At 46.7% G+C, this 13059-nt stretch overlaps 1 protein-coding gene across 1 annotated transcript in view; it reads left to right on the top strand.

Annotated features, from left to right (window-relative positions):
* Positions 1–7024, top strand: part of als2b (alsin Rho guanine nucleotide exchange factor ALS2 b) — a 39256-nt gene extending 32232 nt beyond the window's left edge. The window contains exons 28-33 of the mRNA XM_056300925.1: positions 610–786; positions 1208–1265; positions 2102–2163; positions 2645–2794; positions 2891–2987; positions 3842–7024. Coding sequence (XP_056156900.1) covers positions 610–786; positions 1208–1265; positions 2102–2163; positions 2645–2794; positions 2891–2987; positions 3842–3880 — 583 coding nt within the window. The 3' untranslated portion in view covers positions 3881–7024. The remainder of the gene's footprint in view (positions 1–609; positions 787–1207; positions 1266–2101; positions 2164–2644; positions 2795–2890; positions 2988–3841) is intronic.
* The last annotated feature ends 6035 nt before the right edge of the window (positions 7025–13059 follow it).

Below are 13059 nucleotides of genomic sequence, written 5' to 3'. Positions count from 1 at the left end.
CAGTTTGCTGTGGATTAGAAGGGATGGAGTGGCATTTGGGTGGCGTGGCGGTCTATTCCGTTGCCTCGCAACAAAGGGATTGTCGGTTCGAATCCCCGTGTTACCGCCGGCTTGGTCGGGCGTCCCTACAGACACAATTGGCCGTGTCTGCGGGTGGGAAGCCGGATGTGGGTATGTGTCCTGGTCGCTGCATTAGCGCCTCCTCTGGTCGGTCGGGGTGCCTCTTTGGGGGGGGGGGGGGACTGGGGGGAATAGCATGATCCTCCCATGTGCTACGTCCCCCTGGTGAAACTCCTCACTGTCAGGTGAAAAGAAGCGGCTGGCGACTCCACATGTATCAGAGGAGGCATGTGGTAGTCTGCAGCCCTCCCCGGATTGGCTGAGGGGGTGGAGCAGCGATCAGGACGGCTCGGAAGAGTGGGGTAATTGGCCAAGTACAATTGGGGAGAAAAAGGGGGAAAAAATCCACACAAAAAAGGGATGAAACCTTAAAAAATAAAGTTAAATCGAAATTGAAAAATCAAAATGTCCATTGAATCAGTCTGTGCTGGTTCCCGCCCGTGTCAGTGTTTGACCCTGGATGACCTTTCCATCCTCCTCCACCTCCAGGCATGTGGTGAGCAGCTCGGCCCTGCTGCTGCCGGTCCTGCTGCCCCGTCTCTACCCGCCTCTCTTCACGCTGTATGCGCTGGACAAGGAGAAGGAGGACGATGAGTACTGGGAGTGCGTCCTGCGCCTCAACAAACAGGCCGACCTGGCCCTGCTGGCCTTCCTGGGGGTCCAACAGTACGGCAGCCATTTTGTTTTTGTTTTTTCCCCCTTACTTTCTTTTACTCTGCTATTACTGTTCCTTTACTTTGGCTGCTGCTCACGACTTTAAACTTTGATTTGTTTAATTCTGAGAAGTACTGTTAATGTTTTGTTGTTCTTCTTTTTCTTCATCTGTTGCTCTGAGCATTGTTAGCACCATCATCATTCTTTTTTTTTTGTTTATTTAAAACACATTTTTGAATCATGAGACCATGCCTATTTGGCACAGGTGTACACACACACACACACACACACACACACACACACACACACACACACACAAATCATGAAACTGCCTCTTGTTTCTTCTGAAACTTCAAGCGTAAGTGTCTGTGTGAGCTTGTTCACCTGTTTACCATCAGAGATTCAAACTCTGTCTCTTTGTCTTGTCCCTCAGGAAGTTCTGGCCGGTTTCTGTCCCTGCCTCTCTTTCAGCTTTAGGAGACAAGCAGCAGGTACGTGTCCAGTTTAGCTCTTTAGTGTACACACAAGAGAGAGATGTGATGAAGAAACACAGAGATGTGGGGGCGTCCGGGTAGTGTGGTGGTCTATTCTGGTGCCTATCAACACGGGCATCACTGGATTGAATCCCCGTACCTCCAGCTTGGTCGGGCGTCCCTACAGACACAATTGGCCGTGTCTGCAGGTGGGAAGCCGGATGTGGGTATGTGTCCTGGTCACTGCACTAGCGCCTCTTCTGGTCGGTCGGGGCGCCTGTTCATGGGGGTGGGGGTGGGGGGTAGCGTGATCCTCCCACGCACTTTGTCACCCTGGTGAAACTCCTCACTGTCAGGTGAAAAGAAGAGGCTGGTGACTCCACATGTAACGGAGGAGGCATGTGGTAGTCTGTAGCCCTCCCCGGATTGGCAGAGGGAGTGGAGCAGTGACCGGGATGGCTCGGGAGAGTAGGGTAATTGGCCTGGTACAATTGGGGAGAAAAAGGGGGTAAAAATCCATCCATCCATTATTCAAACCGCTTATCCTGCTCTCAGGGTCGCGGGGATGCTGGAGCCTATCCCCAAAAACAAAACAGATGTCGTCTAATTGTACATTTGTGCTCCCAGTACAGTTCATTAAGCCTCCTTCATGGCCTATACAACCTTGATGCTGAAGAACAGAATGGTTATTAGCAGGAACGGCACATTGACTTGAGGCTAGACCCGGCCGGCGTGGGGGGTTTATTTTGAAATACATAGGAGTGTCTCCCTTCATCGTTAACCGACACCAGAGTTTTCTGGTTTTGATACATTGATGTAAAAGTTTTGATGTGGGTTTTTTTTGTCTCCCTCAGGTTCTCTCCAGCACCAAGGACGTCTGCTTTGCCTCGGCAGTGGAAACTCTACAGCAAATCAGGTCGGCGGTTTACTGTTTCTTCATTTGGTTGGTTGTGTGGATGCATGGATGGATGGATGCTCCAGTGGTTGATTTGTTGGTGGGATGGTGTGCTGCTTGGTTTGACAGCCGCTGCAGTTTGATATTTTTTTGGACTTTTTTTCAGTAACTCATACTCAGCTTGACTGGTCTTCAGTGATAAAATCTTCTGCTATAGTCCTTGGCCGTATTGAAATGTAATGAACAGCATCACATACTCAGCAAGCTGTTTTCAAAAAAACCTGTATTAATGTTTGTAATGTTTATAATGTATGAGAATGAATTACACATTTATTCCTGACAAAACAGTGTTATAGAAGGAGCACAACATCATAGAGATTTACTGGTGGTGAGAATGTTTTTAGGTTTTGCCACTTAAATGAATATGAATCTTGATAAAGACCTTGCAGTTTCTTATGGCATGATTGTAAATATTTGTTTGTTTATTTGTTTGTTTTGGTAGCACTACATTCACACCATCAGACAAGCTCCAAGTTATCCAGCTGACCTTTGAGGAGATCACACAGGAAGTGCTGTCGCTATTAAAGCAGGACTTCCTGTGGTCCATGGATGACCTGTTTCCCGTCTTCCTCTATGTCGTGCTGCGTGCACGGTCAGCAGAAAAATACACTCTCACACACACACACACACACACACTGTGTTCTATCTTGACATTGTGGTGACAGTGTTGTGGTTTTGCCCACTCCAGAATCAGGAATTTGGGGTCAGAGGTCAGCCTGATTGAGGACTTGATGGACCCCTGTGTACAGCATGGAGAGCATGGCATCATGTTCACAACACTCAAGGTTAGCACAGATGGCAACACAATGGACATACACATGCGCGTGCACACACACATAGACAGAGAAACTCAGGTTACACCAGGTTCTTGGCTGGACCATCTGGCGGTCCAGCCCTACAAACGAGAATGTGACTAACTGACCGACTAAGTGACCACATTAGCGTGACTGACTGAGTGATCAGTTTGACACGATTGGGCTGCTGGATCAAGTGACCAACAACGTCACTGAAGTTACACAATTGGTCGGCCGAGCGCCAAGAGGCATGAGGGAGTGTGCACAGTTAAAGCACCCCAAATAACAATCACTCTGACAAAACATACTGGTGAATTCACCAAAGGATTGCAGCCACAAAACCTGCACAAATATCACAAAAAGAAACTGTGTAATTCTTAAAGCACCCATGAAAGGTACCCCTAACTACGCTGCCAAGCAAATAGTGTCTCAGTGCTCTGGTAATATTTGCAAATTGGCTCCTTTCTATGCAGATTGCAGATGAACATATAACATCTGGGAATTCACATCACAGACACTACCACTGACTATCCCTGTAACAAACTGACCACAGTTTCGAATTTTGACCACACACGGTGCAGCCATATACTAGGTTTTGACCTAGTCTTGTTTTGTTTTTGCGTTTTTTCTGGCACAGCAGCACTGCTGAATCTCATTCAATTTCAGTGGAGCTCAAACAGCACTCACCTTACCACACGAGAGTTATGAGCAGGTAGTACAGTGTATTTCTGTGCTAATGCATGTTTACTTTATGGGCTTCTCTGGTTTTGTGTGTGTGTGTGTGTGTGTGTGTGTGTGTGTGTGTGTGTGTGTGTGTGTGTGTGGTGTGCTCTGCCCTCCCCAAGGCATGCTACTACCAGATCCAACATGAGAAGATCACTTAAGGAAGGCATAGCCGAAGTCCACCCACCTCCTCCCAAAGTCCAGGTGCCAGCCAATGAGAGGGCTGGGATCGGTGAGCTTTGGCATGATGGATGTCCAAATCGTGACGGATGTGCAAGGCGACCATTGGGAGACAACTCCATCTGCTGCTGTTATGAAGACAGGACCACGTCCCCCACTCTTATCACACACACACACACACGCACACATAGCCTAGTGATCCCTTTAAGCCTGTTGTCCAGGGATCATCATTGTTAAAGGTAAACATATGGTATTGTCTGTATTGTGCATCCACCAGTAAGCCCTTTCCATACTGTCCATTTTGAAAATAATGAAACAGAACAGGAACAGCAGACAGTTAACCTGTTGAAGACTGTGTGAATCACACTTCCTAAATGAAGGAGCTTGTTTAACAGCACACTTGATGGGTCCTCGGGTGAACCAGAGAACTTATGGGAACCCTTTCAGTGGATTTTTTTGTATTACAAGGTATCATACAGTGTCACTGACCCTGGTCTTACGGTTCACTAACACCAGGTTAGAATTTTGCCGCCAGTGTCCAGTCAAACGACGGTAAATTGTGGTTTTCGCTATGCAGTTTACCTGCTGGACTGGAGACTCTGGCTTCTGTATGTGGCCAGCTAGCTAGTAAAACGATGTCACTGATAAGTTTATGTTTGGGTTTTGGACTCCACCCACTACTGTGACCAATGGGGAAGAGATGACTGAGGTAAGGTTCATCCTCCGGTAAATATGATATCCCGCGTCCCTCCAGACGCTGAGAGGGATCTTCAACATGACCTCCGGCCCTGAAAAAGACCTTGTGTTGATCTGATGGTTGAAACGGGTCTGCATGGACCTGTTGACCTTTCCTCCTCAAAGCCTTCTCAGTGGGACGTTTAGAAATAAGCATGTCCTCTAAAAGTGTGTCAACATCACATCTTATGGTGCTCAGTATTACTACGTGCAGAGCACGGTGCAATGGCCAAACAATCAGTGGCCCGGTCTGAATATGTACATCAGCAACAAAGCTCTTGGTGTTTGAGCAGATACAGTTTCTCATCATCTGGTTCATCCACCAGCGGTGGGTTGTGAGTGGCCATGACCGGGTCGGTGGATGAGAAACCACTAATGGGATAGTTATATTATTATAAGACGCTGAACCAGGACTTCATTTCCAGGGTAAAATAGTTTGTTCCATGAGGACGAACCAGCCAGGAACTGCAGTCATCACACCCGGTTCAACTGACCTCGAACCTCTGTCCAAGACCAAGCAAAGATCCAAACCAGTAGGGTGGAAAATATTATTTATAGATTGATAAGCTCAATCTGAGGCACCTTCTGTCTGTTTTTCATGTGATTTTAAAGCGTTAAAGAACCTAAATGAGTTTAGGATTTTTTTTATGGTAACTAACAGACATACGGTTGATTGTTTCATGTCACTTGGCTTTGCAGGCCTACGTCAGGTCTCCATGTGCAGGTCTGGAAAACAGACTTGTTTCTGTAGCTGGGACTCGAAAACCCATCCACTCTCACCTTTCGTTTTTCTGATAACTGACCAACTTTCAAACTCAAGGCGAGAAAATATGGCAGGAAATGAGAAAATGTGGATCTTTGAGGTGGATAATGTCTCTTCAGGGGGTCTGTTGGAGGTGGCCTGCAGGATTAGCTTTTTAAGATGACGTTTAAACAGGAGGTTGATGAAGATGAGTGTGTCAGGAAGTAAGCAGCGATGCCATTCTCAGTGGAGACCCTCATCATCTTCATCATAAGGAGTTTAGTGCCGCTGTGGTGAGATGTCAGAACCAGACACTAGCTAAATGAGGATTAAGCTCGGCTGTGGTTTGTTCTTTTCTTCCTTTTTCTCTTCCAACCATTTTGATACATGGCCAACAGTCGTGACGATTTTATAGAACTCCTGGTTGCTTGTTGAGATGCTGAGGATGTTGGCGTCTGTGGCGAGGAGACAGACAGGTGTGTGTCCCTTGGTGTCAGTAAAACGAGGCGTCATTATAGCTGAAACACGCTAAGCGGCCTCCCTTTGCCATCTGTTACGCTGCCCACCGCTTTCATTTAAAACCCGTTTATAGCAGCTAAGTGTTGGACCGTGTCTATTTGTGTCCCGCTGTCCTCACACCACATTGAACTGGCTTAGACCAGATTCCAGGGCTTAAAGACCCCAGACCACCAGGCCCCGTTTCATATAAAGGCTTTTTTTTTCATCCAGATTTAAATCCGTAGTGGCATCGTGTGAAGAGAAGAGTTTGATGTGCACTGTAATGACAGAAGCGTCTTCAGGAGGAGGAGTGGATTTTTCTGGTCTTTTGACAGGCACTTAAACGACTTCTTCAGCAAACCCAATGAGTCCGAAAGACCCTGTTTCAACCAGTAACGGACTTCTTTGGTATCCCATGTGATGAATTTTCATCTTGTAATTCGATCCAAAAAAACCCACGCACATCACAGTATGACATCATCTGTTGTGTTGTGATGTGGACAGTGTGGTGATGGATCTCCAGCGAGCTCCATCCTGGTCCACATCATCCATTCTTGCTGCTTTGGATATTTTATAGCGTTGGTGTCAGGCCGGCGTGGTCGAGGTTCGGTCATACGGCGGGAAGATGCCGGGGTCACCGGGGTCAAATGAAGGTCACCAAAGGAGTTTTTGCGGTAGACTCTGCAATACTGAAGTCTTAACGGTTTCATTACACCCTCTATGACTGTTGACAACGAAATGAGCCTTTTCTGAAGATATTTGAATATAGGATTTATGATCTCTGTGTGTGTGTGTGTGTGTGTGTGTGTGTGAGAGAGAATGTGGAAACGTTGAGATGAAGTGGTAAATAGTTATTTGCTCATTATAAACTGAGGTGGTGTTTGTAATACTGTACTGTATGTCTGACTCCAGTGACGATTGACTGGTTAACTGACCTCTGTACTGGTTTACTATGGAAGGAGTATACTGTCACACTGCACACCTCAAGTAGGCCTGATCCACGTCTGAGGACTGACGTGGATCTTCACTGACATTTGGTTGTAGCTTGCTAACGTTGCATACATTTCTGTGTCTTTTATATGTTATCAAATGTAATTATGTGTTGTACCTGCAGAATGTTAACAAAGGGCAATAAACTCATTTTGATGGACCTTCCTGTTTGGCCAAATGGATTCTTTTTATTTGTTTTTTTTGGGGGGGGGGTTCTCCCCAATTGTACTTGGCCAATTAGCCCACTCTTCTGAGCCGTCCTGGTCGCTGATCCGGGGAGGGCTGCAGACTACCACATGCCTCCTCCGATACATGTGGAGTCGCCAGCTGCTTCTTTTCACCTGACAAGTGAGGAGTTTAACCAGGGGGACGTAGCGCGTGAGAGGACCAGAGGAGGCGCAAGTGCAGCGACCAGGACACAGAGCCACATCCGGCTTCCCTCCCACAGACACGGCCAATTGTGTCTCTAGTAGTTAGTGAAGTCACCTCACAGCAAGAAGGTCCTGGGTTTGAGCTCTGGGGTAGTCCAACCTTGGGGGTCGTTCTCTGTGTGGAGTTTGCATGTTCTCCCCGTGTCTGTGTGGGTTTCCTCCGGGGGCTCCGGTTTCCTCCCACAGTCCAAAGACATGTATGTCAGGTGAATCAGCCATACTAAATTGTCCCTAGGTGTGAATGTGTAATGTGTGTGTGTGTGTGTGTGTGTGTGTGTGTGTGTGTGTGTGTGTGTGTGTGTGTGTGTGTGTGTGTGTGTGTCAGCCCGGTGATGGCCTGGTGGCCTGTCCAGGGTGTCTCTCCACCTGCTGCCCAATGACTGCTGGGATAGGCTCCAGCATCCCCGCGACCCTGAGAGCAGGATAAGCAGTTTGGATAATGGATGGATGGATGGATGGATGGGATGCCTGACCAAGCCAGAGGTAACATGGGGATTCAAACTGGCGATCCCCGTGTTAGTAAGCAACGAAATAGACCACTATGCTACCCGGACACCCGCCAAATGGTTTCTTCTGCTTTTCTCTGCGTGTGGAGAGTCATCTGGATCATGTTTGTGGTTTTGTGCTGGATTATAGAGATGACTGGAAAGATGCGGTTTTTCTGCCCTGACATTCAACAACACTTCATGAGAACACCTGCTGTCACTTCATCTGTGGGAAATCTGACACGAAGCAACCCTGTCATTAGGCCGTCAGCTTTCATTAGGCCAGTGGTTCTCAATCAGGTCCTCAAGTAGTTTACATTCACCCGTCGTTCCAGTTATTCAGCCTCCAAACACACGTTTGTGTGTGTGTGTGTGTGGTGTCTTTTTCACTCTAGAAGGCCCTGAACATCATTTGGCACAAAGCGGACAGTTGGAGACACCAAATGGGCGTTTATTGTGGAGGTCTGCTCATGCATCTCCGCAGTAAAAACAGTATGAAATTCTTGTGGCCAAAACAGTAGAATTTGTGGCGGTGACTTCACCGAGTCATTGGCTCAAGAGACAAAGCCAAAGGAAGTGATTCCTGTTTTACATGAAGATGAGGTTGTTTTTTTGCAGTGTGTTCAGAGCATCTGCGGCTCCACTTCCGTAATAGCTTGGTTAAATGTGGCACTTCAGGAACAAACCACAAAGAGAAACCACAGTTACACAAAAATAAACACAAGCGTTCAAGAGCTGCAGCCTTTTTAGTTTTGAGTTTTTCACTGTTTGGCTTGGACTTCAAGATTATTTGTCACGAGGGAAATTTGTCTTGGACATACAGGCTGCCACATAAAGACACATACATCATAATATACTGCAGTAACAGACATAATGTGCACTCAAATACGACCAACACAGCCACTCGTTTAACTGATGGAGGGATGAAGGATGGATGGATGGATGGAAGGATGAAGGTGAAGTTTGGACGCAAAGTCCTAAAAGTTCAGGACAAACCTTTTGGTCTGGTCAGTGTCAGTAGAGGTGAAGTTTAGACGGAAAAAGGAAGAACACACAAGACAACATTTCGCTAAGCCATATTAATAAATTCACATTTTTTAAGCCATCTGATAATTTTAACAAGTGTGTTTTAAGAGTTCATGTGTGTGCTATTACTCATTCATTAATTAGTATTTACAGATAGTTATAACCTGTGACCCATATTCTGAATTCACCATGATGACACATTGTAATTTAAGAAATGATTCACTGGTGTATATTTAACCTGTGTTTAATGGAATACAGTAAGACATCAGGGGCTCCCAGCTGATGTTAGATGTGGTTAGATCAGGAATCAGGAAATATCCTTTCCTCCAGGCCACAGCAGTGCAACACAAAAAACACATATACAAAAACTACAAGAACTTCGAGAACACACACACTAACACATATATCTAAACTAACACATAGTATATCCAAATTAAAAAAAAATCACTGTCCAGGAGCACGAACGCCAGCCAGGATGACCGGTGGAACTGCTGGTCTGCATGGGCTAGCAGTTAGCGTAGCCTGCCCCACTTCTCCGTCCTGTCAGACCGCCCTCGGTGCTTCCTCCTCGGGCGCAGCTCCAGGCCGGGACCGTAGTCCTTGGGCCCACAAGATGCGGCAGACCAAGCTCTCCCAGCCGATCCAGCTCCAGCTCTCCCAGCCATCAAACGAACACAAAACTTAAACGCAGACTTGGACAAAGACACTGCATGGAAGGTACTGAGTGAGGCCGTCGCAAACACGGAGTCGCGCCATCTTCCCACACCGGAAGCGGAAATGATGTTAGATGTAGCTGTGGTTGGCTGTTAGACGTAATAATAATAATAATAGTAATTTCATTTATATGGCACTTTTCTGAAACAATGTTACAAAGTGCTTTACAAAGAAATTAAACCCAGACAAGGAAAAAAAAGACTTCCGGTATGGCGACCGAGGGAAGCAGACGCGCAGAGAGCGGCTTCTGATCGGCTTCTTAAATTGCTGTTACACACACCGTCAGTAAACCTCGAGTGTACTCGTCGCTGGAGGAAAGGGCCACCATCTAACCCTGGATAATGTCTAGCAAAAATAAGACAGGCGCCCTGTCGGGAAAAACCCACACGGGACCCTGCTATGCTTCAAGCGGCTAAGCTAAAAATGGCCGCCGCAGCTGCACCTGAGGTAGCCAACTGTGCGCTGACCCTCTCCAACCTGATAGCGGACCTGGACAAGAATAGAGCAGCAGAAATATGTGGTCAGATGTTTCCTCGTCCACAGGGAGGCGGTGACCTTTACCCCCGTGATGTCCCTCCTAAACCAGCGACTTTGTGTTTAGTGGGTAAGAACATGTCAGTGGTGGCCGATGTTAATGTGGGGGGTTCAGGGTAAATCCTCAGTGTTCTTCTAGATACCAGAAAAGCCCCAGAGAGAGAGAAAGAGAGAGAGAGAGAGTCCTAAACTTCTTAAAGACAAAAGCTTTTGGAGACGGACAGACGAGGTTTTTTGAGTCGCAGAGAAATACTTTTTTGGGGGGGGATGGAGGGATGGAGGAGGTTTGGAAGGTGTAGCCGTCTCATCCTGAATGATTCACAGTGCTGAATAAAAGAAAAAAGAACAAAATTTTCTCCTCCATCATCGTGGTGTCCAGCTGTTGGCCACAGTTCAGTCCACAATTTAATTACACACTGAAGGCTTTCCCCTCCAAAGCTATCCCTCGCTTTATCCCTCTCTCTCTTGCTCTCTCTCTCTCTCTCTACCTAACTCTTTCTATCTTTCTCTCCCTTCTATCTTTCTCTGTCTCCCCGTCTCTTTATCCCTGTCTCCCTTTTCCTCTCTCTACCTCTCCCTATCTCTTTCTCTCTCCCTCCACTCTTCGTCCTTCTCTCTCTTTCCCGCTCTTGCTATCGTTCTTTCTCCCTCCTTTCCTCCTCACCCCCCCTCTCCATCCCACTTTCTCCCTCTCTCCATCCCACACACTCTTTCTCTCTCTCACTCACACACGCTGTGATGTCGCTACTAGCGCTACATGCGTGTGTTAAAAGCAGAAAGAGTTAAGAAGATTTGGGAGCTACACACGCACACACACACATACACACACACACTGGTTGGTCGGGAGGAGTACTCACTTCCGGGCCGATAGGCAGGAGGCTCACTTGCCCAGGATTAAGTAGGATAGAGAGCGATTACATTTCTCTCTCTCTCTCTCTCTCTCTCTCTCTCTCTCTCTCTCTCTCTCTCTCTCTCTCTCTCTCTCTCTCTCTCTCTCTCTCTCTCTCTCTCTCTCTCTCTCTCTCTCTCTCTCTCTCTCTCTCTCACTCACTCAGTCGGTGCAACCACGGAGTATATCCTCTGACTGGCCGGCCACCTGTGGAAAATCCTTACGAAACCGATCTCCGTCCATAGAATCACCAAACGCAGCAGATCCTGAATATCACGCAGCTCGGCATCACTGGGAGTTTTAACAGAAAGGTGAGATGCATTAAAACAGGTTTTGTTTGGTGTTGTTTACAATAGAGAAGAGAGAGAGGAGGAGGCGGAGAAGGAGGATTTGGAGGAAGGCCAGAGGGGATCATCCTCTGGTCCTGTCGTTTGACCATTAAAGTCACCGGGTGTTAATGCTTGTGTTTGTGACTTTTTTTAAAACTCTGGTGTAAATAATCAGGGATGCTTCGTGGTGGTGAAACTGTACTTCTACATTGAGCAGGCTTCTGTTAAAGTGTCTGACCCGCTGACCCGGCTCACAAAGCAAGGCAGCAGGGATTGTCTGTGATTACTCTTCCACAAGACTGACAATATGTAGGTCTTTATGCTATTTTCATGGGAAAAACGAAATATATTTGACAATGTCAGCAAAAAAACAACTAGTAATTGTTGATGAGGGTCTATGTAGGCGTACATCACTGTAAAATCAATCAATCAATTGATTTAAGTCCAGTTGCACTTGATTCAATTCCTTTGGATAACCATGACCTTGATGAATGACAACATTCACAGACAATCACCTATCAACTACCTCATAACTGATTTCATTGTGTTTCATTGTGTGATATATCTCTGCTGGCTTTAAATCTCACTTGAAATGGCATGATAAAGTCTTTAAAAAGCTATTCGATGTGATGTTAAGATACCTGCAGACACTCTTGAGTTACACAGCCCACATCCAACATTAAAACTTCAGATTAAGTGAAAGTGGACGGTGAAGGTAATGATACCTACCAAATGCCACAGCCAATGCTTAAAAAGCATTGATTGTGGCGTGAGAACTGAGATGCATAAATGGGGATTTTGAAAATGTGTAGAAACACCAACCACATTCAGGACGGGGAAACTTCAGGATCAATAATAATAATATAATAATAAATCAATCTTATATAGCACTTTTCTAGTACTCAAAGTCGCTTTACAATAAATTGAGTGAAACAAGACGACAGATGAACATATCACAGACATACAGGGGTGGATGGGAAGGGGGGCTACGAGAGGGAGAAGCGGCAGACACAGACGACGCCAGCAGTACTCTCCCACTTGGACAGATATAAAGGGAAAGAAAAACAAACATCATAAATCACATAAATCACAGATGCAGGTCAAGCACTCAGTCCCCAGCCTGCCCCAGACCAGGGGTGTATGAGCGGATGGGGGGGGGGCATGAGAAGGCAATGGAGAAAAGGGGTGTCTTGAGACGGGATTGGAAGAGTGGGAGGGATTCTGAGTCTCTAATGATTTGGGGAAGTGAGTTCCAGAGCTGTAGAAGGCTTGGTCACCAAAGCCGCGGAGGTTGGACCTGGGGGTAGAGAGAAGGGAGGCTGAGGTGGATCTGAGGGACCGAGAGGGCTGGTAGGGGGAGAGGATATCGGTGAGGTATGGGGGAGCCAGTTTGTGAAGGGCTTTATAAGTAAGAACCAGGAGTTTGTAATTTATCCGGTGGGGGATGGGTAGCCAGTGAAGGTCTTTTAGGACTGGGGTGATGTGATGACAGGATTTGGTGAAAGTTAAAAGTCGGGCGGATGCGTTCTGGACCAATTGGAGTCTCTTGATAGAGCTCGCACTGATGCCATAGAGGAGTGAGTTGCAGTAATCAAGGTGGGTGGAGATGAAGGCATGGATCAGTATCTCAGCAGCAGGGCGTGTGAGAGAGGATCTTATTTTTGCAATGTTGCGAAGGTGGTAGAAGGAGGATTTTTTATTCGCCTCTAGAGAAAATAAAGAACCAAACTGAAATCCACACAGTGAAAGAGTCCAGATAGAGATGTCACCCACATTGCAGAGGAGAC

This window comes from Lampris incognitus, chromosome 21 (assembly GCF_029633865.1).
Source record: "Lampris incognitus isolate fLamInc1 chromosome 21, fLamInc1.hap2, whole genome shotgun sequence".
Taxonomy (NCBI): domain Eukaryota; kingdom Metazoa; phylum Chordata; class Actinopteri; order Lampriformes; family Lampridae; genus Lampris; species Lampris incognitus.
Note: the sequence above shows the minus strand (reverse complement) of the source record. Positions and strands in the feature narration are given on the sequence as shown.